At 45.6% G+C, this 22545-nt stretch overlaps 1 protein-coding gene across 1 annotated transcript in view; it reads left to right on the top strand.

The window, feature by feature from the left end:
* The window catches only part of LOC138961051 (zinc finger homeobox protein 4-like), a 72696-nt gene that overhangs the window by 31616 nt on the left and 18535 nt on the right, over window positions 1-22545 (top strand). The window contains exons 3-4 of the mRNA XM_070332648.1: window positions 14751-14984; window positions 18806-19222. Coding sequence (XP_070188749.1) covers window positions 14751-14984; window positions 18806-19222 — 651 coding nt within the window. The remainder of the gene's footprint in view (window positions 1-14750; window positions 14985-18805; window positions 19223-22545) is intronic.

The following is a 22545-nucleotide window of genomic DNA, read 5'->3' as shown; positions in this document are numbered from 1 at the left end:
TCTATAAATAGGACGATCTAGATCAAAATAAAAATTCAAATATCTCAACATTTAAGGGGTCCTAGACCACAATATCTTGCAGGGAACTTAATTTAGCATGTCTCCAGCTGTTGGTAAAGCAATTAGCGTGTATAGTCATCGAGTACATATGGCTTTAAGTAAGTTTGTTGCACTTTGAACATGTGTCTTTATAGTAGTTTCTGAAAGCATGTGGCGGGGTTATTGTCCTCTAATGATATCATAAGGCTGAAACAGTTATTCTTTTGTTTAAACATAATTTTATTCAAAATACAAAAAAAAAGTGTTTTAACTTTACTACATTTACAATCCTCTGCTTTAATTCAAGTAAGTTTGATAGACATCGTTACTTGAGAGTATAGTTTTTGTAGGGATGTGATTTTATTGTCATGAAGCTGAAAGTTGTTCTGCAGCTCTGTTCTTCTTACCGTCGTGTCTCTGCTTCAGACCAAGTAAGCCTTTCTCTTAAATTGTTTTATTGTAATTTTCTCATAGGAAAACGAGGTAGTCATTGCTTTCTGAACTACCTGTCGATCGCAACAGAATTCTCGGTGACGAAAAAGCGATACAGTCCAAATCGTAGATAAAATGCAGGTACATTGTATCCTTCTTTGTTCTAAGTCCTGCTCTTAGTTGTTCAAAGTGCACTTGGTAGCGCCTGACTTGATCCTTGCAAAGCGGGAGGTTTACAATATCTTGTGGGTCCGAAGGTTGCCAATACCACGACACTCAGGGGGGGGACACTGACATGGAGACTAATGCCTTCTTGAACCACATCGATTTTATCCCTACCACACCACCCTCCTCTTCTTCTCCTACCCTCAGTCCGCCTTACCCATTATACAAAAAATCCACATCGTGCATGTCGCTCTTTTTGTCCAACCTCAGGTTTAAAGAAAAAAATCTCCCTGGTGTCTGTGCGCAGTTAAAAAAAATATTCCTGTAGGTCCTTGCACCATCCTTTTCAATCTTCAGACCTAGATTTGTCAGTGCGCTCCATACGGTGGCTGCATGTTGCATGATAGTGCTGAAGTCTTAGGTCATCAGATCAATACAGTCAAAGCGGGGAGGGAGGGGGGGGGGGGGGAGGATCGATGCGTGGCCCGGGGCGCGCTTCGTGCAGTCTTTGCCCCCTCTCCTTTTCCTCGCCTTCCCCCCCTTCCCCACCACACTATGTTCGTGGTCTCCTACCCCCCAACTCCCACCTTCGCTGTCACTTATAAGTTGTAATAGCCCGCCTGGTATCATATGGCTTTCGAGTCCAAAGAACATGCAGCACGTGCTCGCTAATTGCTCTGTGTCTTGTCAGCTCTACGACCTTAGTGTCAGGGGAGGAGGAGCAGTGATTTTGACTGCGCGAGACTTCAGCTCTCAACTGCTGGTGTTTTGGAGTCATGTTGCTGCGCGTGAAGCCGAAGAAATCGTCACAGAAAACGTCAGAAAAGGTCTGGTACTATAGAGCTTAGAGTTTCAACTGCTGGTGTTTTGGAGTCATGTTGCTGCGCGTGAAGCCGAAGAAATCGTCACAGAAAACGTCAGAAAAGGTCTGGTACTATAGAGCTTAGATACCCTAATTTCTAACTGCGGTGTGTTTTGGAGTCATATAGCTGCGCGTGAAGCCGAAGAAATCGTCACAGAAAACGTCCTAAGAGGTCTGGTACTATTGAGCTTAGAAATGTGCCTTTCCGAGAGATGTTGCTCTGATGTTTCATGTCTTTTGTCCTTCGTTGAAGCCAATGAAAGAAAGTCTTCACAGAATTTGAGTTCTCGTGGTCCTCATATTTCACTGGACATTGACTTGTTCGGGTTGTCATCGGCGAAGAACCTAACGCTGCTCCTCTTGTCTGTCTGCCAGAGAAATAGAAAAGGAACAGTCATCACGGATTCAGTCTAGAGACATAGTACCTGCTACCGCGCGAGCCGAGCAAATTTTCCCTCTTTATCTTTGCTGTGCTGGTCGCAAAACCCCTCCGCGCGGGAGTGTTTCCAGACACATCGTACATAGGGTGGATTGTTCGGATCTTGATCCGACTTCCCACTTGTGTAACTACCCGGTGTAACACGAAATTTTTACTCCACGAAAAAATTACTCCGGAGTAAATATTTCGTACGAAATTCTTACTCCGAGTACACTTTTCGTACGAGAAAAGAGCTCCCCAAGGCACGAAAAAATTACTCCCTCCACGAAATTTTTACTCCCCATTTTTTTTACTTCCAGTAAAAATCTCGTACGCAAAAATGGGATGCGGGCGAAGGGATAATGCCAATAAGTGATATCGCGCACACGAAGACTAACAGGGAACAAGGGAGTAAACATTTCGTTCACCTGGCATGGGAAGTTAAATTGCTTGTGTTGGGGTGAAGTAATTTATTCGTTATTTATTCGTCAGGGGAGTAACATTTTTGTACGAAATGTTTACTCGGAACTCACCTGTCTTGGGGAGTAATTTTCTCGTGTAATGGGGGAGTGCTTTTTTCGTAAAGGGAGTAACTTTTTCGTACGAAATGTTTACTCCGGAGTAAAAATCTCGTGGGAGTAATTTTCTCGTGTTACACCGGCTAACATTGTCAGCAGCAATGTTGTGTTGAAAGAGAGATCATGGCTGCTTTTCTTGTTGCTCGTCGTCTTGTGGTCGCTTGTTTATGCTTTAGGCAAAAGTTTCTTGCATTCTATCTTCACCGTCGAGATTTTGTAAATTTTGTTCTAGCACCAGAAATGGCGCCTCCTTTATTTTCTGACGTCTTGGCCAAGGTCAGATTGCGTCGTTGTCTGCTAAACAGCCTCTTTGGGGAGCCCAGACGTCTTTGTCGTTAAATGTTATTTGATGTTTTTGTTGCATGTTCTGCGAGACATCCTCAAAATTCCGATTCTCTCGACAGTTGTGTTTATCCATTCGCCCTTTGTCCTAACGCGCGGGCATCAAGCGCTGCGTCTCCCTTGTCAGTGCTAGTTTTGGAACTCATTCAAAGTTGTTCTCCTCTCCTTTTCTTGTATTTTTGTTCTTTATTCTGGTTTGCTTGGCATTATGTGAGGTGAACCATCATTCATCTGTCTTTCTCCCCCTTCCCTCTCAGCACTCTCTGTCTGTCTCTGTCTTTGTCCTCCTAGCGTCTGTCTGTCTGTCTCTTTGTCGGTTGGTCGGACTATCTCCCTCCTCTCGCGGCTCTCTCCCACTCCCTCTTCACCCCTCTCCCTCTTATTTTTCTCCTCCTCCTCCCACCCCATTCCCCACCCTGCATGATGATAGCACAAGTGTTCCGCTATGCATTGCAAGGAACACGAAACGTTGGTGAGGTTTGCAGGAGAAGACATTATTGCCTGCTCCCCACAGACAACTTGATACTGTAATGGCTCTGTAACTGTCAGGATGAAAGACTGGGGGAGGAGGGGGGAGACTGGGAGAGGAGGGGGGAGACTGGGAGAGGAGGGGGGAGACTGGGAGAGGAGGGGGGAGACTGGGAGAGGAGGGGGAGACGGAAGGAGGAGGGGGTAGGGGGAGGGAAGACACAGGAGGGTATATCACCGCCCTGCCTTCCTACTTTTATTGAAATGTTATTTCAAGGGGGTTGAAGAGATACTGCAAGATTTTAAAGCGGGGTGAGGGAGAGGAGAGGGGGGGGGGAGGGCTGTGAGGCGGATATTTCAGATGAGAGAGGAACAGAGATGAAGCGTATTTCTGAAAGTGGTGGGAGGAGGAGGAGGGGCACCCCATCTCTTGATGGTATTTGGTGATTAGCAGCCAGAGCAAGAATGTGGAACACGGTCTGCAGAGGCTTCGTCTCATTTAAATGGATGGATCTTTTGGTTTTCTTGTACAAACCCTGTTGTTAGAATGGAATCCTTTTTTTCATGATTGCTTCAACGATACCCATGTTTAAAGACCCAGTAAGTATTTACGTCATTCTATTAAATTTCTTTTCAGCACTGAGAAGATCTTGTAAAGAAATTCAACTGAATGGGTTCTTTCAATTAACTCTATATCCACTTCCTCATCTTCTCTTTTGCATCTTTTCTCCTTTAAAAGGCAATACTTTGGTCGGAAAAGTTTGAACACTGTAGTTCTGTCGGCTATTTTCGGACGTAGTCCTTTTCTTGCACAGCTAAGCTGTATTTTCTCTCTCTTTTTTTTTGTCCTGCGACGATAGCCTGGTCTGGTGAAGGCAAACTTATCACGAGGAGGAATGATAATGCGACACTGGCTTCCATCAACAGGCACAGTAATTAACCTGCTCAATCCTCCGTTACGACCACCCCCCCTCACACACCCCCACCCCAGACCCCCACCCGCTATCTTACTCATCACCTACAGTATACCTGAGAGTATTTCGCTCCCCGTGTAGTACATCATTGCCAAGGACATAAGTCGGGTTTATCTGGTAGCAGTGGGTACACAGCAACAAAGCTGTCATACGGAAGATACAAGAAGTTGTTTTGGGTCTGCCGACTACACTCGTCTTGATGTTGTTCTGCAAGGTACAAGAAGTTGTTTTGGGTCTGCCGACTACACTCGTCTTGATGTTGTTCTGCAAGGTACAAGAAGTTGTTTTGGGTCTGCCGACTACACTCGTCTTGATGTTGTTCTGCAAGGTACAAGAAGTTGTTTTGGGTCTGCCGACTACACTCGTCTTGATGTTGTTCTGCAAGGTACAAGAAGTTGTTTTGGGTCTGCCGACTACACTCGTCTTGATGTTGTTCTGCAAGGTACAAGCATAGTTGTTTTTAAGGATGGCGTAGGTTTTTTTGCCAAGCCTCTGTTAGTTTGAATTCTTTCCAAGAGGTTGGCATTTTTGCTTTGGTTGAAAAAGAAAGACTATGCAAACAGTCGATATTGCTGCGTACTATCACACAGAGTGACAGTTACAGAATCTGGTTCTCTTTCAAACCAAGTCTCTATCTACTTTCTTCATTTCTTTTACACACACACGCGCACACACACACCTCCTCCATTTTCCTCACTGACCTGACACCCACCCGCAGGGAGTGAGACCAACTGATCACACGGCGGACTCCACGGGACATGACAACAGAAGACAGGCAACAGTAATAACCATGATGAAAAAGCTGTAAATTTCCAGCGCTCCTCACCTGTGCGGAGATAGAGCTTAATCTTTATCCCGGCATCGAAATCTGTCCCCTGAAGCCCCACCCCCCCCCCCCCCACCCCAAACCCTCATTCTCATACCATCACACCACCCCCCTCCCCGCTTTAGGCCGCAGGTGACGTAGGTCCTGCAAGTCTCTTGATTTAGCTGGCACCTCCTCTGCCACCTACTTTAAAAATTGCGCCTTAATTTCAAGCACTGATCTCAGACTCAACCCATATCTCATCCAATCCCCCCCCCCCCTCTTCTTTACCACTACACTCCCTCCCCTCCCCCTCCTGCAAATCCGTGCAGCATCGTGCCATGATGATAGTGTTGTCTGTGCAAACACTGGTCTTTTCCTGCCGCCCTTTATGACGAGTGTAATGCTGCCCGTGCCTCCTTTGCCTCACTCCCCTGTAGGTCTCCCAAATCTTCATTGGCATGTTTTACCTTCCTTGCTTCTTGAAGGCATCTTCATGCCTACCTTCCCGCCACCTATGACTTATGCATACAACGGGGAGCATCACTGCTGCTTTACCCTGTTCTTCTTCCAAAAGCCACCACCCCCCACCCCACCCTCTCCTCATATTTTGAGCATCACTTTTACCCTCACCCCCATTTTGAGAAACATCACTACTCCCCCACATCACTACTCCCCCATCTTTTTTAAAAGGAGGAAAATCATCTCTCTCCTCTCTTCCTCATTCCATTCCCTGAAATCCTTGGCCCTCTTCACGGGCATATTTCACCTTCTTGAAGTAACCTCTTTATCCCTGCCCCTCCTCCTAGTTCATCTCTTGACTCCAAGAAGAAGAGGCTCATCGTCTGATCCCTCCTCCTCCACCCGCCCATAGAGCTCAGTTCTTGTACCCCTCCTGGTACCCCCTCCTCCCCCTTCCATCCGACCCCCTAGCCCCTTCGCAGGAGGTGTATCACCTCTCACCCCCAGATGGTTGTGATATCAAGGGTGTGATTTATCACCTGAGTGCCGCGCGCTCCCCCTCCCTTTCCCTCCTTCATCCGTGCCGGTCCAACATTTCCAGTCCAACATTAGTGGCCTGGAGCTGTCAATAAACAGGTGCTTCTCTCGCCCTCGCTCCTCCAGTCTGCCCCTCGCTGACTGTTGCTGCCAGAGTGGGGGGATGGCGTAGTGGCTAACAGCAGGGATGTCTGACGTCGTCAAATGGATGCCTTCGTTGTGTAGTGGAGCTGTGCAGAATGAGGAACGAAGAAAGGAATTAACTTTACTATATAGCATAAGGAAGAGGGGGATAGAAATTAACACACGCACAGCAGAAAAAATACTTTATTTGCCTGCTCTCTTTCACGGGATTAAGAATCGACGTTTTTCATTCATCGGTCAGGCCTCCTCTTCCTACTCATCCTCTGATCCTTCCTCCTCCTCGTCCTCCTCCTCCTCGTCCTCCTCCTCCTCTTCCTCCTCCTCGTCGTCTTCTTCTTCTTCTTCTTCTTCTTCTTCTTCTTCTTCTTCTTCTTCTTCTTCTTCATTTTCGTGTTATTCATTGTGTTCTATGTGTTCTTTTTCCCGCAAGAAAAAAAGCACAAATTATCCCATTCAAGCTGGACACGATCAATGCGTATAGACCTTTTCGGTATCTGAGCAGCTCTCGCGAGACACGCTCTTTGACCTCTTTGTTATGCTTTGAACATCGCGAGAACTTCGAACTTTGGCTTGTGCAGCTCGCACGAGATCGCTGTACCGCATGCTTTGCTATGCTCTGAAGTTTGCGAGAGATCACGAGAGCTTGGAATACCGATAGGGTCTATTCTGTAGCTCTCAAGCTCTTCCCTGCCTCACCACAGTCTCCGCCTTTCATTGCCTCTTGATCACCTAGACTGGTAGCACCCCACAGGGCCTCGTTACCCGGGGCCTGAGAAATGAATCAGGCGTGCAATCTTGCAGGCTCTCTTCAAGGCGGTAGTTATGCTTTATGAAGAAGCGCCATTCTGTTTTTGTACCTCCCAGATCCCCCTCCTTGTGTTCGATGCACGGCTGGAGGTTCCGATAGCAGCCACCCTTCTCACTTACACACCGGCAAGTAGCAGCCAAGAAACACACACACAAAGAAAGACAGAAAACGGCCATAATCTTTTTCTCTGCTATGATGTTGCTGATTCCCTTCACAGTTTTCAGGTTTTCTTTGTCAGTTTCAGAAGTAGAGTTGAAGGTGTGTGGTTAGAGGAGGTGGAGGGGGGGGGGGGGGTTTCACAGCATGGTTATGAATTCAGAAAATAATTGTCTTAGCAGCAGCGTATCTGTAGTTTCAAGTTTGCGGTGTTACTTGACTCTGAATAAGTTAATGGTTTAAAATTAAGCCAAATTCAGTCCAATGAGAAGTATTATCTTTTTTGTCCACTTCGGTTCGACGGCGCAACACTCGCTCCATCCACAACACTGTAGGGTTACACGTATAGACTCAACTGATTCATCATCGTTTTGGGGGAAGGCCAGTATGGCTCTCTTTCAGTCTTGGACCAGATCGTTTGTCCATCGCCGAACTTATCCATGCACAGATCAGTTTCGACATGAGTTCCTGTCGACAGTGAAAATCAGATTCAGAATCACCATCGTTATGTGTTGAAGTCGGTAACAAAGATGGCGACGTCCTTCTTAATGCCAAGGCTTTATCTTAATTGCACAAATACTTTCTCTCTGACTCACCTTCTCACAGTTTTTATTTTTTTGTTGATTCCCTTTTTTTGCTAGATTGGGAGCGGGGTGATTAACGGCAGGGTAGCTGCCTGGCTAAAAGCGGATAATGAAGGGAATTAATTAAGGTAATATTTCAATCAGCGTTTGTGCGAGCAAGGATGCCGAGTCTTTATCAGCAGCACGCCATCCCGTGCGGGACTTACCGCCGACTCCCTAGCGGCACGGCATCTCGCGGAATTTGGTTACACAAGACCGCGTCCTGGATTTTGTCTGACCCCAACCGACCCCATGTTTTGTCTGTTGGGCATGAGGGGGGTAGGGATTAGTTTTTGGGGGGAGGGAGGGGGACACTTGGGGGGGGAGGGAGGGGGACACTTGGGGGGAGGGAGGGGGACACTGGGGGGGGGGGAGTAGGAGGAATGGGGTGGGATAGGAGGGAGGGGATGAGAGGACCCAGAGGGGATCGATGGGGGGGGGGGCGGGGGTTGTTGCAATTGGTTATGAGGATATTATCTTTTTCTTTCAAAAAGAAGCCTCTTTCTGTCGATAAGAGAGGTAGAGGGTAACATAGTTCAGAGCAAACAAACGAAAGTGACAAGGAAAAGTCTCGTTTTGCATCTTACCAAGCAACATCCTAGACAAGCGAAAATTAAACCGGAGATATGACGTGCAGCAGCCCCGAGAGGAAGAAAAATACATGCAATTTTAGTCTGGCATAAAACGCCATTGGCACTTGCTGGGTTCGATGATAATACAAGCGGAAGTCTGCATCGATTTTTGTGTAGATGATCTATGCTGCACGCTTTGCAGTATTGTTGCAAACACAGCAATTCTTCTTTTTGTCGACTCTCTTTCTCAGACGTCTTCTGAAATCGCTGTTGATGGAAATGCCAAACTGCTCATCAAACAGTTATTTATTGATGTAGCTGGCTGTTGGTGTGTTAATGTGCGTACTTTGGGTGCTTATGCTTATGTGGGCGTTCTTGATTGCTCTACATCGCCCACCACTCCCGACAAACACGTATAGACACGAAAGTACAAGCTCAAAAGTACAGAATCACCCGCACGCACAAGCACGTTCGCACGCATAAACACACACACACACACACACACACACACACACACACACACACACCAAAACACACAAACGCACACACAAACACCAAAACACACACACACAAACACACACACATACACACACACACACACACACACACACACACAACAAACACAAACATACACACAAACACACACACACGACCCCTTCCACCACTCGACCCCCCCCCCCCCCCCCCCCCCGCCCCGACTGACACACTGACACACACGGTCTCCGTGCTTGTGAGTCCCCAATTGAAAGCAATAAGGCTGTGGGTGTTTACACGCGTGCAATAGCAGGGGGGAGGCCGGTGAAACTCATCTTTTGGCATTGTTGTGCTCCCCGTGTCAAACAGCCTTTGAAGTCCTCGTGATTTGTAAGCGCCAGCAGCCAGGTAGCGTAAGGTGAGGAAACACAAGTCTGGAACTTCGCGAAGCTGGCTTATTATTTTTTTTGGACAAGCTTCATCTTGCCCGGTTGCCTTCTGGTTATATTTCCCCCATCCCCCCCCCCCTCCCGGCCCCCACCTCCTTCTCTTCTGAATGGGAGGTACAGGTGGAGGGTTAAATTGGGGAGGTGTTGGAAAGAGAGGAATGTATAGATGATGCGGGTTGAGGGAGATGGGGGGGGGGGGGGGGGTTAGAAGATTACTTAGTCTTGGATTCATATCACTCCGTTTCGTTGAACTGTCAAGTTTGATAATGGCTTTGTTGCGATGGGTGTACAGTTTATAAGGGAAGTGAGTCGCGAATATAGGGGTGGCGACGTAGGTGGTGGGGGCCCCGCCCGGGAAAAAATGGAAGAAAAAAAGTTTACAATGAGGTTGTGACTGCACAGAGAAACTTTTTATGGATCCAGAACTTTCAGAAGCCGACATTTTGGCAACCTTTTATGTTTCAGAGTTTGCTGTAACTTTTCAACAAAAAAAGAAAAGAGGGTACAGGGGAGGTAAGGAAGCGGTGTAAAGCATGGCACCTTACTTCTGTTCTGCTGCCCCTCCTCACCCCAACCCCCACCCCCAACCCTCGGTGATTGCACGCGCTGGTTGAGTGACACTTCATTTGCTGCTGCACTCTCCCCCGTAATGGGACCCCGCCCCTCGGGACCAGATAGGGGAGATAATGCCGCTGCTAGGGGCAGGCAATCCGGGCAGCTACCTCATTGCGGAAGATGAAAACTCGGAGCTAATTTTATCTTCTTTCTTCTTTTCTCTCTTCTTCTTTTCTTTTACTTCTGGATTCCCCCCCCCCCCCCCTCCCCCCTCCTCCTATATTTCATCGCCTTGCATTGAGACAACACGTGTTTTGTCGACGATGTTTTGTCGTCAGGAGGTTTTGGAGTTGACGCGATTTAAGAGGTCAAAGGGCAGGCCTGTCGCGTGACTCCTGTGTAATACGAGGTTAGTGCACGAGCACACTGCCGCAGGCTCACGAATGCACGCTTGTCTTGGACTCAAGCAGGTGATTAGAACAAGGTTCAGTTTGAAATCATTTGTTGCACAAACCTTTGGAAACGCATTGGGAAAAAAATGGTGAAATTGCTGCTTTTTGGTCGATTGTTTGAAAACCGTGTTTGAAAAGGAAGACATATTTAAATGTTTAGTAGTTAAATGACTTTTGCTGCAAGTAATTTCCCTCTTAGGGACGAGAGGGACACATATACGTTTGACGTTTTGACACTATGATATTTTAAAACAGTCGTTAACAGTGCAGGTAAAAAACACACCGGCAATAACAATCTTCTGGCCGCCAGACCGTATATTTAACCACATGCTCGCCCCCCCCCCCCCCCTCCTCCCACAAACACATAAATACCCGCGCCCGTTTCCCTCCCCCAAGCACGCACATTGTGAGAGAGAGAGAGAGAGAGAGAGAGAGAGAGAGAGATGGCGAGATATGGGGGGGGGGGGGGGGGGGTTAGTGCTGAGTTTCACCAGTATTAATTTAACCGAGAAATTATATACTTTCAGAAAGTTTCTTAACTTTAACGTGTCATTCTCATAAAGTCCACAGGCTGGGGAGTTTTTCCACCCACGGCAAAGCTTGATTAGTGACGTGTCTTTGTGTTACCCATTAATTTGCCCTGGCAGTCTCTGTGTCTCTCTCGCAGACGTCATTAATTTATCCAGAAAAATGTCATTAGTCTGTCCTTAACTCTTTCCAGACGACTGTCCCCGGCCAGACGTATTGTCATGATTACTTTTTCAACCCTTTAAATAGGTCAATCAGTGCCACGTCCTCTTTTCTTTGTGTGTGTGTGTGTGTGTGTCTTTTTCTTCTCGCTTTTCTGTCGCAGGCTGCCTTCTTGTCCTTGTTCTCGCCTTGCATTTCAGTTCCGATCAGATCTCGATTCTTTGTTTGTTAGCCATGGAGGTGTTTCCTGTGAGGCGTGATATGGTCATGTCTGTCTGGTTACTTGTTGGCCTCGCGTGTATCATTTTGGAAACAATACGGCGAGTAATTAAAAGGGATGGCCACATTTATTTGTATCGGCTGGCACACGCACCATTGTAGGATGCAAATGTCATCAGCATCGATAACGAGATGTATAGGTGTTAGCTCGTTGTTTTACTCGGAGACCAGACACGATCTGTTTACGGGTTTGCTCTGAGGTTGTTCTTTCTTTCGGGTGTAGATTTCCAAATCGGAATCGTGCAGTGACAAATTAAGTTCTCGTCCGACACAATACATCGACACAAGAGCACACGTACATACACTGTTTTAGCATTGACTATGTTACGAATCCGATGTTTTTCGTATGCAGCTGTGTCTGTAAACAAAGTAGGGCATTAGTTTGTTGAATGGCCAGTGTACTTGGATTACACAGTCATGTCCGTTGATGGACGATGAAGGGTGTCCTTTCTTGAGAGGTGGCCACTCAGAAGAGGTTCTTCACATTAAGACCGTATCTATTTGAGGAACATGCTTTAAAGTTTGGCATGTCACTGGCTAAAGCGCTACTAATTCCTTTCCTTTTCCTGTTAGCGAGAGATCGGAGCTGGTAAGAAAATATGGGGTGAGATTAGATGAGCGGTGACTTGAAAACAAGTCCATATTGATTTTATTTTGTCCCTATCGTGTGGGAGTAGTTATTTAAGAAAGATGTTTTCGTGTGGTTTACTTTTTTTCATCACTCACAAAACTTTCCACTGGCGAGAACAGCAATTTAACTTACTGATACCAATGTCTCTGCTGATACATTCATCAAGTCTCCCCCTGCTCAGTCGCTTACTCCCCTGTCTCTCCTCTGCTTTTCAGTATCCCTGCTTCTCAGTATCCCAGCTCCCCCCCCCCCCCCTTTTAGCTCCCTGGCCCCCCAAATGAAATGAAGCTGGAGTGAGAGTCTGGTGCGGTGACCTTTTCCATGTAAATGGAATTGTGAAGCGTCTGGAAACGTCTCTCTTACATTTTCAATTCATTTCTGTCACTTCGCTAATGACTGCACGCTGCCAGCCATTCAGCCAGAGATGGGATCGTCACTCAAAATCTGTGTAGCCCGCCTTCTGCCTCGCGCCTGACTGGGCTGGCTCGCTCGCCAAGACTGAGTCTCTACGAGTGTGTCTAGTGTAGGCTTTTGTGTGCTTGATTGGAATGTGTACACATGTAGGTGATCAGTGATGGTATGGTTTGAATAAATGTCATTCATTTCACTAATGGCCCTGTCATTAACACGATCACTGATGTTTGAACCATTGTTATGTGACCGTACCGTTTGTTTGGTCATAATTATACTTTCCAATAACATGATTCTTTCTTTTAACCATTGTAATGTGACCTTACCGTTGCTTTTGTCTTCTTCTTCTTCTTCTTCTTCTTTGTTCATGGGCTTAGACTCCCACGTTCACTCATGTTTTTTGCACGAGTGGAATTTTACGTGTATGACCGTTTTTACCCCGCCATTTAGGCAGCCATGTGCCGATTTCGGGGGAGGCATGCTGGGTATTTTCGTGTTTCTATAACCCACCGAACTCTGACATGGATTACAGGATCTTTTCCGTGCGCATTTGGTCTTGTGCTTGCATGTACACACAAAGGGGGTTAAGTCACTAGCAGGTCTGCACATAAGTTGACCTGGGAAATCGGAAAAATCTCCACTCTTAACCCACCAGGCGGCAGCGACCGGGATTCGAACTCACGACCTCCCGATTATGAGGCCGACGTCTTACCACCACGCCACTGCGCCCGTCGTTTCTTTTGTCATAATTATACTTTCCAATAACATTGTAATGTGACCTTACCGTTTTCTTTTGTCATAATTAAACGTTTCAGTAACATACCTTTCCTATTTTTGGATTCATTGTAATGATCGATCAGGATCTCAAGGACAAGCTTTATTCAAGTCGGGACTATTTCTATGTGTGCCTGGACAGCTTTAGCGTGTGACTAGCATGGCCCGTCAGTGATATCTTTTAACATTGGAGTGATCATTTAGGGTCAGGTCTCGATGACGGAAATTATTCATACAGGGTCTTTGAAGTTTCCACTTCCGGTTCATGATGCTGACTGGTGAAACAGTCATCCGGGATTTGTAATTGCGCGTGAAAATGTAACTCGACATCGGTACAAATTGCTTTTTGTCTTTCACGATGTATTTAACTTTAATTTGAACTGAACTTGGTCAAATTTAATCTGTAAGGAGTGGTTCGGCGACATCAGTGGGGATGATAGGTGGGGTTCCTTGCAGTAAACAGTGAATGCGTCGTGATATGGAACCTCTCTGTTTTACATCAGGCATTTACAAATAAGTGCAACCAAAGATCTACTGCCGCGCTAAGCTTAGCGTAGCAGTAGAAGATCTTTAGTGCAACTATGATCAGTGCACACGAAGGCTGTATAAACCCTTTTTGTGGAGAAAACCAGAAGAGTTGTTCACAATACATGAATCGTGTCGTGTCCAGTAGGCCACCGGCATGTAAGACGACCGGTGTGGGGAGGAAAAACATTGGGAGTAAAAAGAACAGCCCCCGATTTTATCGGACAAGAAGCCCTGTTTGATCCAAAACACGTTCATACTTCTCTTGGGCCCTTCATTTCCTGGCGATAAACAGAAAATTAATTCATTACGGCCTGGGAAAAGATACCTAGGTTGGGGCTGATTGCACGAAGGGGGTCTAGTGTTTTTAATTCTAGGTAGGAGGAGAAGGGAGGGGGGGAAGGTGGGTGAGGAGGGGGTGGGGGCTTAATTGTGGGAACAGCCGTGATGGATCGAGCAGAGGGTTGGAAGCGGGAGATAGCTGTCTGATGAAATGACAGAATATTTGTCATTTTGTTATCGCCTTTTTGCGTGTAGCTGTCTTGCCTGTTTTGTTGCTGGAGTGACTGGAACGTTTGTTTTATGTCTTGGGATCAGAAACTGGGATGTTTTGTGAAAAAAAAAATCATGTTGGTTTTCAACTGTTCGTTTGTGAGTTTCTTGTTGGTTAGTGATCTGCTTCTGTTTTGAACGTAGAAAAGTAAGTGGGTTTTGCATGTTAGACCAAGTTGTATAGTATACTAAGTACCCATCTCTCTCTCTCTCTCTCTCTCTCTCTCTCTCTCTCTCTCTCTCTCTCTCTCTCTCTCTCTCTCTCTCTCTCTCTCTCTCTCTCTCTCTCTCTCTCTCTCATTTGTTCCCTTTCTTCTCCTTCGCTCACACACACACACACACACACAACACACACACACACACACACACACACACAACACACAACACACAACACACACACACACACACACAACACACAACACACACGTTGTCCACAGTTGCTACACGTGCTATGGGAGAGTAACCTGCACTTACTAACGTCAAAGGTGATCATGACTTTATAGCTAAACCCATTAACACGTAAAGGTATAACTTTAAGACTAATGCAGGTGCTTCTTGGTGTGTGTTTTGCAGATGGGGAGCGAGGTTACAGTAATCACATCTCAGACGGAAACCCCGAGACACCCTCCACTGCAACCGACAAGCTGGACCTCCCCGCAGACACCCCCACGCCCACTACCACCGCTACTACCTCCACCGCCATCAACAACAACAACTACAACAACCTCAACAACAATACCAGCAACGGCGTTCTTGCTCTGACTACTGGCAGCAAGTCCGATGTCGGGGGACCGACTACATGTGAAAGTAAGTGAACAGGATTGAGGTCAGAGTTGGACCTTTACTGTCCGTGGGTGCTGGACATGTGAAGTTCTCTGCTGAAGGAAGAACCATAACGGTTTCTGTGTCTGTCTGTCTGACTGACACTCCCTCTTTTCTCTCTCTCTCTCTCTGTCTCTCTCTCTCTCTCTCTCTCTCTCTCTCTCTCTCTCTCTCTCTCTCTCTCTCTCTCTCTCTCTCTCTCTCTCTCTCACGCATCCACACGCACACACATTCAGTCACGAACATACACACAAACACACACACAAACACATATATCTTAATGATCCTGTTCCTTTCACTCTCAGAAAGTGAGGCTTATTTAGAATGATCGCCAAATACGACATTAGTTTATGCTCTTCTCAGTGGAATAGAGGCTACGTTTATGATTCTCGTTATAATCGTAAGGCCATTGTATTATCACTTTCCTAAAGACCATAAAAGTATTCCATAGCTGTACATTTTCAGGGACAGGTGTTGTGTTGTGTTGTGTTGTGTTGTGTTGTGTTGTGTTGTGTTGTGTTGTGTTGTGGGTTAAATGGTTTTCAATGCACAGTCATGCACATGGAGGGATGGGAAGGGAGTGGGAAGATTCTCTATGTGCAATCTTTGGTGGGGAGAACAAAGACACAATAATCTTATCTCCTGCACCCCCCCCCCCCCCCACCCCCACCCCCCGTCACTACCTCTGTCTGTCTGTCTCTCTCTCTCTTTGTCTGTCTCTCTCTCTGTCTCTCTCTCTCTCTCACACACACACTCACACCCTCACTCTCTCTCACACACACACACACACTCACACACCTCCCCCTTTCTTGCCACACACACACACTCTCCACTCCCACACACACTCACACCCCTCCCCCTCTCTTGCCACACACACACACACACTCCACTCCCACACACACACACACTCACACCCCTCCCCCTCTCTTGCCACACACACACACACTCTCCACTCCCACACACACTCACACCCCTCCCCCTCTCTTGCCACACACACACACACACACACACACATACTCTCCACTCCCACACACACTCACACCCCTCCCCCTCTCTTGACCCCCACCCCATTTTGATCAACAAAACCCCTTTCCTTCAGAACAATATTTCATCTTTGTTCTTGTTTTTTTTCCCAGTAAATATAATGCCAAATTAAAAGCTGGTGTTTAAGATTCCAAATGGTACCATCGACACCTTGGAAAACATCACACTTTCTTGTAAGCTTTTTTTTTAAGCAGAAAAAGATATAGAACACATACGAAATGAAAGACTCAGGTGTTTAGTCTTGCTGAGTATTGATACCGGAGACGCATTGGGATGGAAGAACACATCAGTATAAAATATAAGTCCGGGGAGTGTCTGGTAACAGTGGGAGGGTCACCTTAATCACAAGCTTATAACTCAAACAGTTTTTGCTCTTTTCTAAAACGGGTTTCACCACTGGATAGAGCATAAAAAACTCGTTAGGAAAATGTAAAAATATGAAAATTGTGCAAAGGTGACATGCGACTCATTCCGCGGTGGAGGGTCACATATAATTGTGTAGGTAGATATCCACGGAAGAAGAGGAATGAGATGACATAGTGTGCAGGGAAAACAATGATATTGTAGATAAGAGGTCAGTATTTTACTGTAGTGATAGTGACAACGACCAAAAGAGTGGAGCAAATATTTGTCACCAAAAGACGATGTGTTTTTGACTGTTGACTGCAACATCATTCGTTAGGTTCGTATGTCTGCACAGAGCCGTGAAGTCAGTGCGTGAGTTAGGGAGTTAGAAGGGGAGAAAGGAGGGAAGCTTCTATACAAAGGTCAACATTTTTGAATTACCATTTAGGATAATCGATAAACTTTATTCCCAACTTATTTTTCATTTTCTAGCGACATTAAAAACGTGAGATTTGATTGGTGGACGGGCCGAACGTCTTTGATCAGAATTGTTTGATCTTGTTAATCGCTCCGCCGCATCTTTGTCACCCGCATCGACCGTCGCAATGTCACAAAAAAGCTCTCATGTTTCAGCGTTGTGGGAACATTTTCTAATTATTTTCAGCTCTACCACAGGTGTCTGAGAGGAAATCTCTGAGAGCCCATACGTCAGCTCTGATGTGTTTTAAGTCTAATGAATGGAGGACTTTTTAAGGAGGCCGTCGTCTTAGCTCCAATGATTTTTTTCTCTTTTCTTGAGGAATTAAAGACGCGGAGACTTTGTATTGAACTTTCCCTTTTTCCTGTCTTTCTTTCATCGTGGAATTTTTCTTACTTTTCAAAGACTTAGACTTTTCTAATCAGGCTAATGACGGTTCAGGAAGAGAAGAAAGGGTGAAAAATAATGCGACTTGTTCATCAGGAGGTTTTCTCCTGCTTCAAATGAAGAAAATGGACAAAAAGAGAAAGACCGCGATTAAACTGATGAAGTTTTTGTTTGACTTGTTTTTTTCTTCCTTTTGATTTTTCGCATTTCATTTTCACTTTGATATTTAAAAGTGTTCGCTGTTTCTTGTTTCAATACGTTTTATGTTACGGAGTCACAAGAGTTCTTCGCAGTTTCTAACACCCCCCGCGGGTTAGTGGGAAGAATTTACCCGATGCTCCCCAGCATGTCGTAAGAGGCGACTAACGGATTCTGTTTCTCTTTTTACCCTTGTTAAGTGTTTCTTGTATAGAATATAGTCAATGTTTGTAAAGATTTTAGTCAAGCAGTATGTAAGAAATGTTAAGTCCTTTGTACTGGAAACTTGCATTCTCCCAGTAAGGTAATACATGGTACTACGTTGCAAGCCCCTGGAGCAAATTTTTGATTAGTGCTTTTGTGAACAAGAAACAATTGACAAGTGGCTCTATCCCATCTCCCCCCTTCCCCCGTCGCGATATAACCTTCGTGGTTGAAAATGACGTAAAACACCAAATAAAGAAAGCAGTTTCTAACGTCGTTTGTAACTCCAGATTTCAGCGATTGGCTCGGAGTAAACAAAACTGCTACATACAGCATTATGACAGAAGATAAAAGAACATGATTACTCCAAAAGATGTCATTTCTTTCAACAACGCACTTGTAGTTAGCGGTATACTGTGTGGTGTCTAGCGGTATACTGTGTGGTGTCTAGCGGTATACTGTGTGGTGTCTAGCGGTATACTGTGTGGTGTCTACTATACTGTGTGGTGTCTAGCGGTATACTGTGTGGTGTCTAGCAGTATACTGTGTGGTGTCTAGCGGTATACTGTGTGGTGTCTAGCGGTATACTGTGTGGTGTCTAGCAGTATACTGTGGTGTCTACTATACTGTGTGGTGTCTAGCGGTATACTGTGTGGTGTCTACGTAATAAACACCATGCAGCCAAACTAAAAGAAAATGTCTAGATAGCTTCCAGAACAGGTTGCCGTTGTGCATAGAACAACAAGTTTCTTGTATGTTTAAAACTTATAATAAAAACAGCTCTGATACACAGTTTGATTCAAGGCTTCTTTGATATGGATCGAGCGGTGTTGGTATTAGATTTCTTGTTTGTTTTTAGTTTACCTTTATTTATTTGTGTTTTTTTGTGTGCATCTAAACATCTTGAATAATGGCCAAGTAGCACATGGTATCTAAAATATTTTTTTCCAGCATGTGTCTTGCTGCCATTTATTGTTGGGATTGTGATTGTCTTTCTTTAGTCTGGTACTGTTATTCCAGCAGTGTGGATGAGCACAGAACATTCAACGCGGAGTGTAGAGACTCAGGTTCTACAGGTGGACCATATTAAGGACTGTACATATGGATACACTATAACACATTCAACGTTTGACGTTTTGTTCTTTTCCAGGAGCGCCCTCGGCTTCCACCAACGACGATCCAGAAACAGACACAACAGGTCAAGGCCAAGGTCGCAGGTCCGTGACCCCGGCGTCGAGGTCAGAAGCGAAGGTCGTGCTATCATGCCCCGTGTGTCAGCATGAGTGTCAGAGCCTTTCCAGTGTGGAGAGTCATCTGGCAAAGGCACACAGCGTCCCGGCAGAATCCATGCACAAGATGCTCAGCATGTTGGAGATTCCACCAGCTAGCGGCCCTCCCTCTGCAGAGGGCGACGAAAACGGAGCCTCTGACGTCAGAAGCAACTCTAGCGTAGCGGCTGCTTCATCGCCGTCTGTTATGACGTCATCGAGCGTGACGCTGGGAGAGGAGACGGAGTTGGACATGGAGCGGTTGGAGGTGGAGCACGATCAGCTGCTGGCTGATTATTGTAAGTGTGTGTGTGTGTGTGTGTGTGTGTGTGTGTGTGTGTGTGAGTGTGTGTGTGTGTGAGTGTGTGTGTGTGTATGTGTGTATGTTTGTGTGTGCGTGTGTGTGTGTGTGCGTGTAGGTGGATACGTTGGCGTGATAGGGAGAGTGAGAGTGCCGTTCTGTTTGTCTGTGTCTGTCTGTCTGTCTGTCTGAATAGGTAAGTGTCCTCTCTCTCACTCTCAGTCGCCCTTTGTGGGTTTTTTTGTAATTTACATGAACTACATTTTAGGCTGCTGTAGCTAGCGTTTGGGTGAATCTTTTTTTTTCTGACAGATAAGCAAACCCACAGATTGCTCTAGTTTTCATGATTTTGTTCAACACTGGTTTGTTCCTTTATCTATCACGTACCGCATTGCCTTTTAAATAAGAAAAACAGCATGAAATATTGGAGCTGAGAAATTGAATATCCTAGTATCGTGTTATGGTGCGATGTTCACCACAGGCTGATTCAGGTTGACATAGACATATAGAAGACTTTATTATCTCGACAGAGAAATTTGTTTGTGGTGTGTAACAAAAATCAAACTTGACATAGAACAATATTAAACATTGAGATACAGTGAAAGTATTAAATATGAATAATTTCTTACACATGACTGCAAATTTGCGGTGCAAATTCTCTCTCTCTCTCTCTCTCTCTCTCTCTCTCCTCTCTCTCTGTCTCTCTCTCTCTTCTCTCTCTCTCTCTCTCTCTCCCTCTCTCTCCCTCTCTCTCTCTCCCCCTCTCTCTCTCTCTCTCTCTCTCTCTCTCTCTCTCTCTCTCTCTCTCTCTCTCTCTCTCTCTCTCTCTCTCTCTCTCTCTCTCTCTCTCTCTCTCTCTCTCTCTCTCTCTCTCTCGGTGAACCTTTTTTCCCCTTGTCATTCCTGATGTGTGGTTATATTTTTCTAATTTTGTTTTACTATCCTTTGTTTCCATCTTCAATTATTTCACTTGCTTTCTTTACCAATCCTAGCAGAAGTTCATTTGCTTTCGTATCATTTTTGTGCTCACATTTACCATTGTCTTAGGCTTTAATTTCTACGTGATAAGAAAATGCTTGAAGAATGATAAGAAAGAAAATCAACAGCTGAGCGCTTCAAAAAGGTCTTCGATAGGCTATCTCATGTTCTGATCTTGAAAAAAAAGATAACAGAGAGAGAGAGAGTGTGTGTGTGACAGAGAGAGAGAGAGAGAGAGACGAGAGAAAGAGAGAAGAGAGAGAGAGAGTGTGTGTGTGTGTGTGTGTGTGTGTGTGTGTGTGTGTGTGTGTGTGTGTGTGTGTGTGTGTGTGTGTGTGTGTGTGTGTGTGTGTGTGTGTGTGTGTGTGTGTGTGTGTGTGTGAGAGAGAGACAGAGACAAAGAGAGAGAGGGATGAACTCAGAAAGAAGAGAGATGATGATGATGATGATGATGATGATGGAACTTAATTTTCCAAGGATAGAGGTTTAAGGCTACGCCGTTTCTTACAACCTGTTCTTAACGAGAGAGAGAGAGAGAGAGAGAGAGAGAGAGAGAGAGAGAGAGAGAGAGAGAGAGAGAGAGAGAGAGAGAGAGAGAGAGAGAGAGAGAAAGGTGGGGGGGGGGGAGAGAACTCAGAGAGAAAGAGAGAGAAACACACTACAAATCAAGGATAGAAGGAAACAAAGACCAGGGAGAGTAGCGATGAACTGACAATAAACCCCAGAAAAGTAAGTCAACTGCGTCATTCGTCATCACGATTCTTTTCCGGTTGTTGATTAGTTTTTCGCTCAAGGCGCGTTGACTCCCGTGTAATGAGGAAGTATGATTACAAATTACACAACATCTGATCGTGGGACGGCAGGTGTGTCTCTTCGAATTGTCTGTCTTTCCTCCTTAAGAGGAAAAGAGGATGTCTTTCTACTTGGTAGAGGGAACTGATGCTGTCTTTGTTCAATGACTGCAGATTATGTTGAAAGTCGTTCTGCAAGATTCGGTTTGTTTGATGGTTTATTTGTATTGCTGGCGGTTCTGTTTCGTGTATCGTATTAGTTTCCTGTAAAAAAAATATTAAAAAAATCTGTTTGACCATGTGTTTTGACACCCTCCCCACCCCCCCCCCCCCCCCCCCACACCCCCTCTTCTGCCATCTCTCTCTCTCATCTCTCTTTCACTATCTCTCTCTCAATTTTCCCTCTCTTTCTCTCTCTATCTCATTCTCCCCCCCCCCCTCTTTCTCTCTCTCTATCTCTCCCCCTCCCCCCCCCCCCCTCTCTCTCTCTCTCAAATCTCGTACCTTTTCTGCATTTTCAACACCTGATTTTGGTAGCTGAATTCCATTCGAACAAAGCTGGGAAACGTCTAAATCAATCACTGTCATCCGAAAATAATCCCGAACTTTGCCGAGAACAAAACAGCACTGAGGCAAGGTGGGGAGGGCTAGTGAAATATTCAAAAACCACTTTGTCACAACAACACTGAAGGCGGAAAAGGAGATAGAGAGAGAGAGAGAGAGAGAGAGAGAGGAAATTTTTAAAAAAAAGCAGAAGAAAAATGGCTGACAGGTTGTGATGGCTTAATGGTTGTCACCTGAGCGAGAGGGATAGAACAAGGTGTGTACAGGTTAATGAAGGCGCGTCTCCCCAGCCATTAATTACCTGTCAAACGGCTACAGGTACAACCGAATAGCCAGAAGCGGTGTGTGTGTATGGCCTGTCTTTTGTGTGTAGCCCTTGTCAAAGCGCGCATAATAAAGCTGCTTCGCCGTTTCAGCTCCGGTTGGGGGTAGCTGGCTGTGTTCTCATACACGCTAAAGTCTAATTAGCCCCGTATGTGTTTTTTCCCCTTTCTGTTTGTGTAGCCGCTCGAATAAACTGTCAAGGCTGTGTCTGGGTGAGAGTGACTGCTTGGAAAATTAGACGGGATTTTTTTTCTATCTAAGGACTGGGGGTGGTATAGCTATGAAGCAATTACAATCGCTGTATATAAATATTCAAATTCTTTGTTTGCTTAACGAATTGCTTTGAAACGATACGAACGCCTTAAAGGTCTTTAGTTAGTGGGAAATGTTGCTCATCTCTGTTCATACCTTTTGCTCGCGCGCGCACAAACACACACACACACTCACAGATATACATACAGGCGCACCGCACTGACGCACGCACGCTCACACACGCACACACACACACACATACACTACACACACTACACACACACACACACAAATCATAATCTGTATCTGTAGGTTTCATGGGTTGTTGTGTTCGATCAGTTGTAACTTTAAAGAACCGTCGCTTTTACTGCGAAGTGGCATGCACCCTTTAAAAGCTGGCCTGATTAAAAGC

This window comes from Littorina saxatilis, linkage group LG1 (assembly GCF_037325665.1).
Source record: "Littorina saxatilis isolate snail1 linkage group LG1, US_GU_Lsax_2.0, whole genome shotgun sequence".
NCBI classification, from domain to species: Eukaryota; Metazoa; Mollusca; class Gastropoda; order Littorinimorpha; family Littorinidae; genus Littorina; species Littorina saxatilis.
The sequence above is the reverse complement of the archived record's forward strand: the minus strand, read 5'-3'. Positions and strand labels throughout refer to the sequence as shown.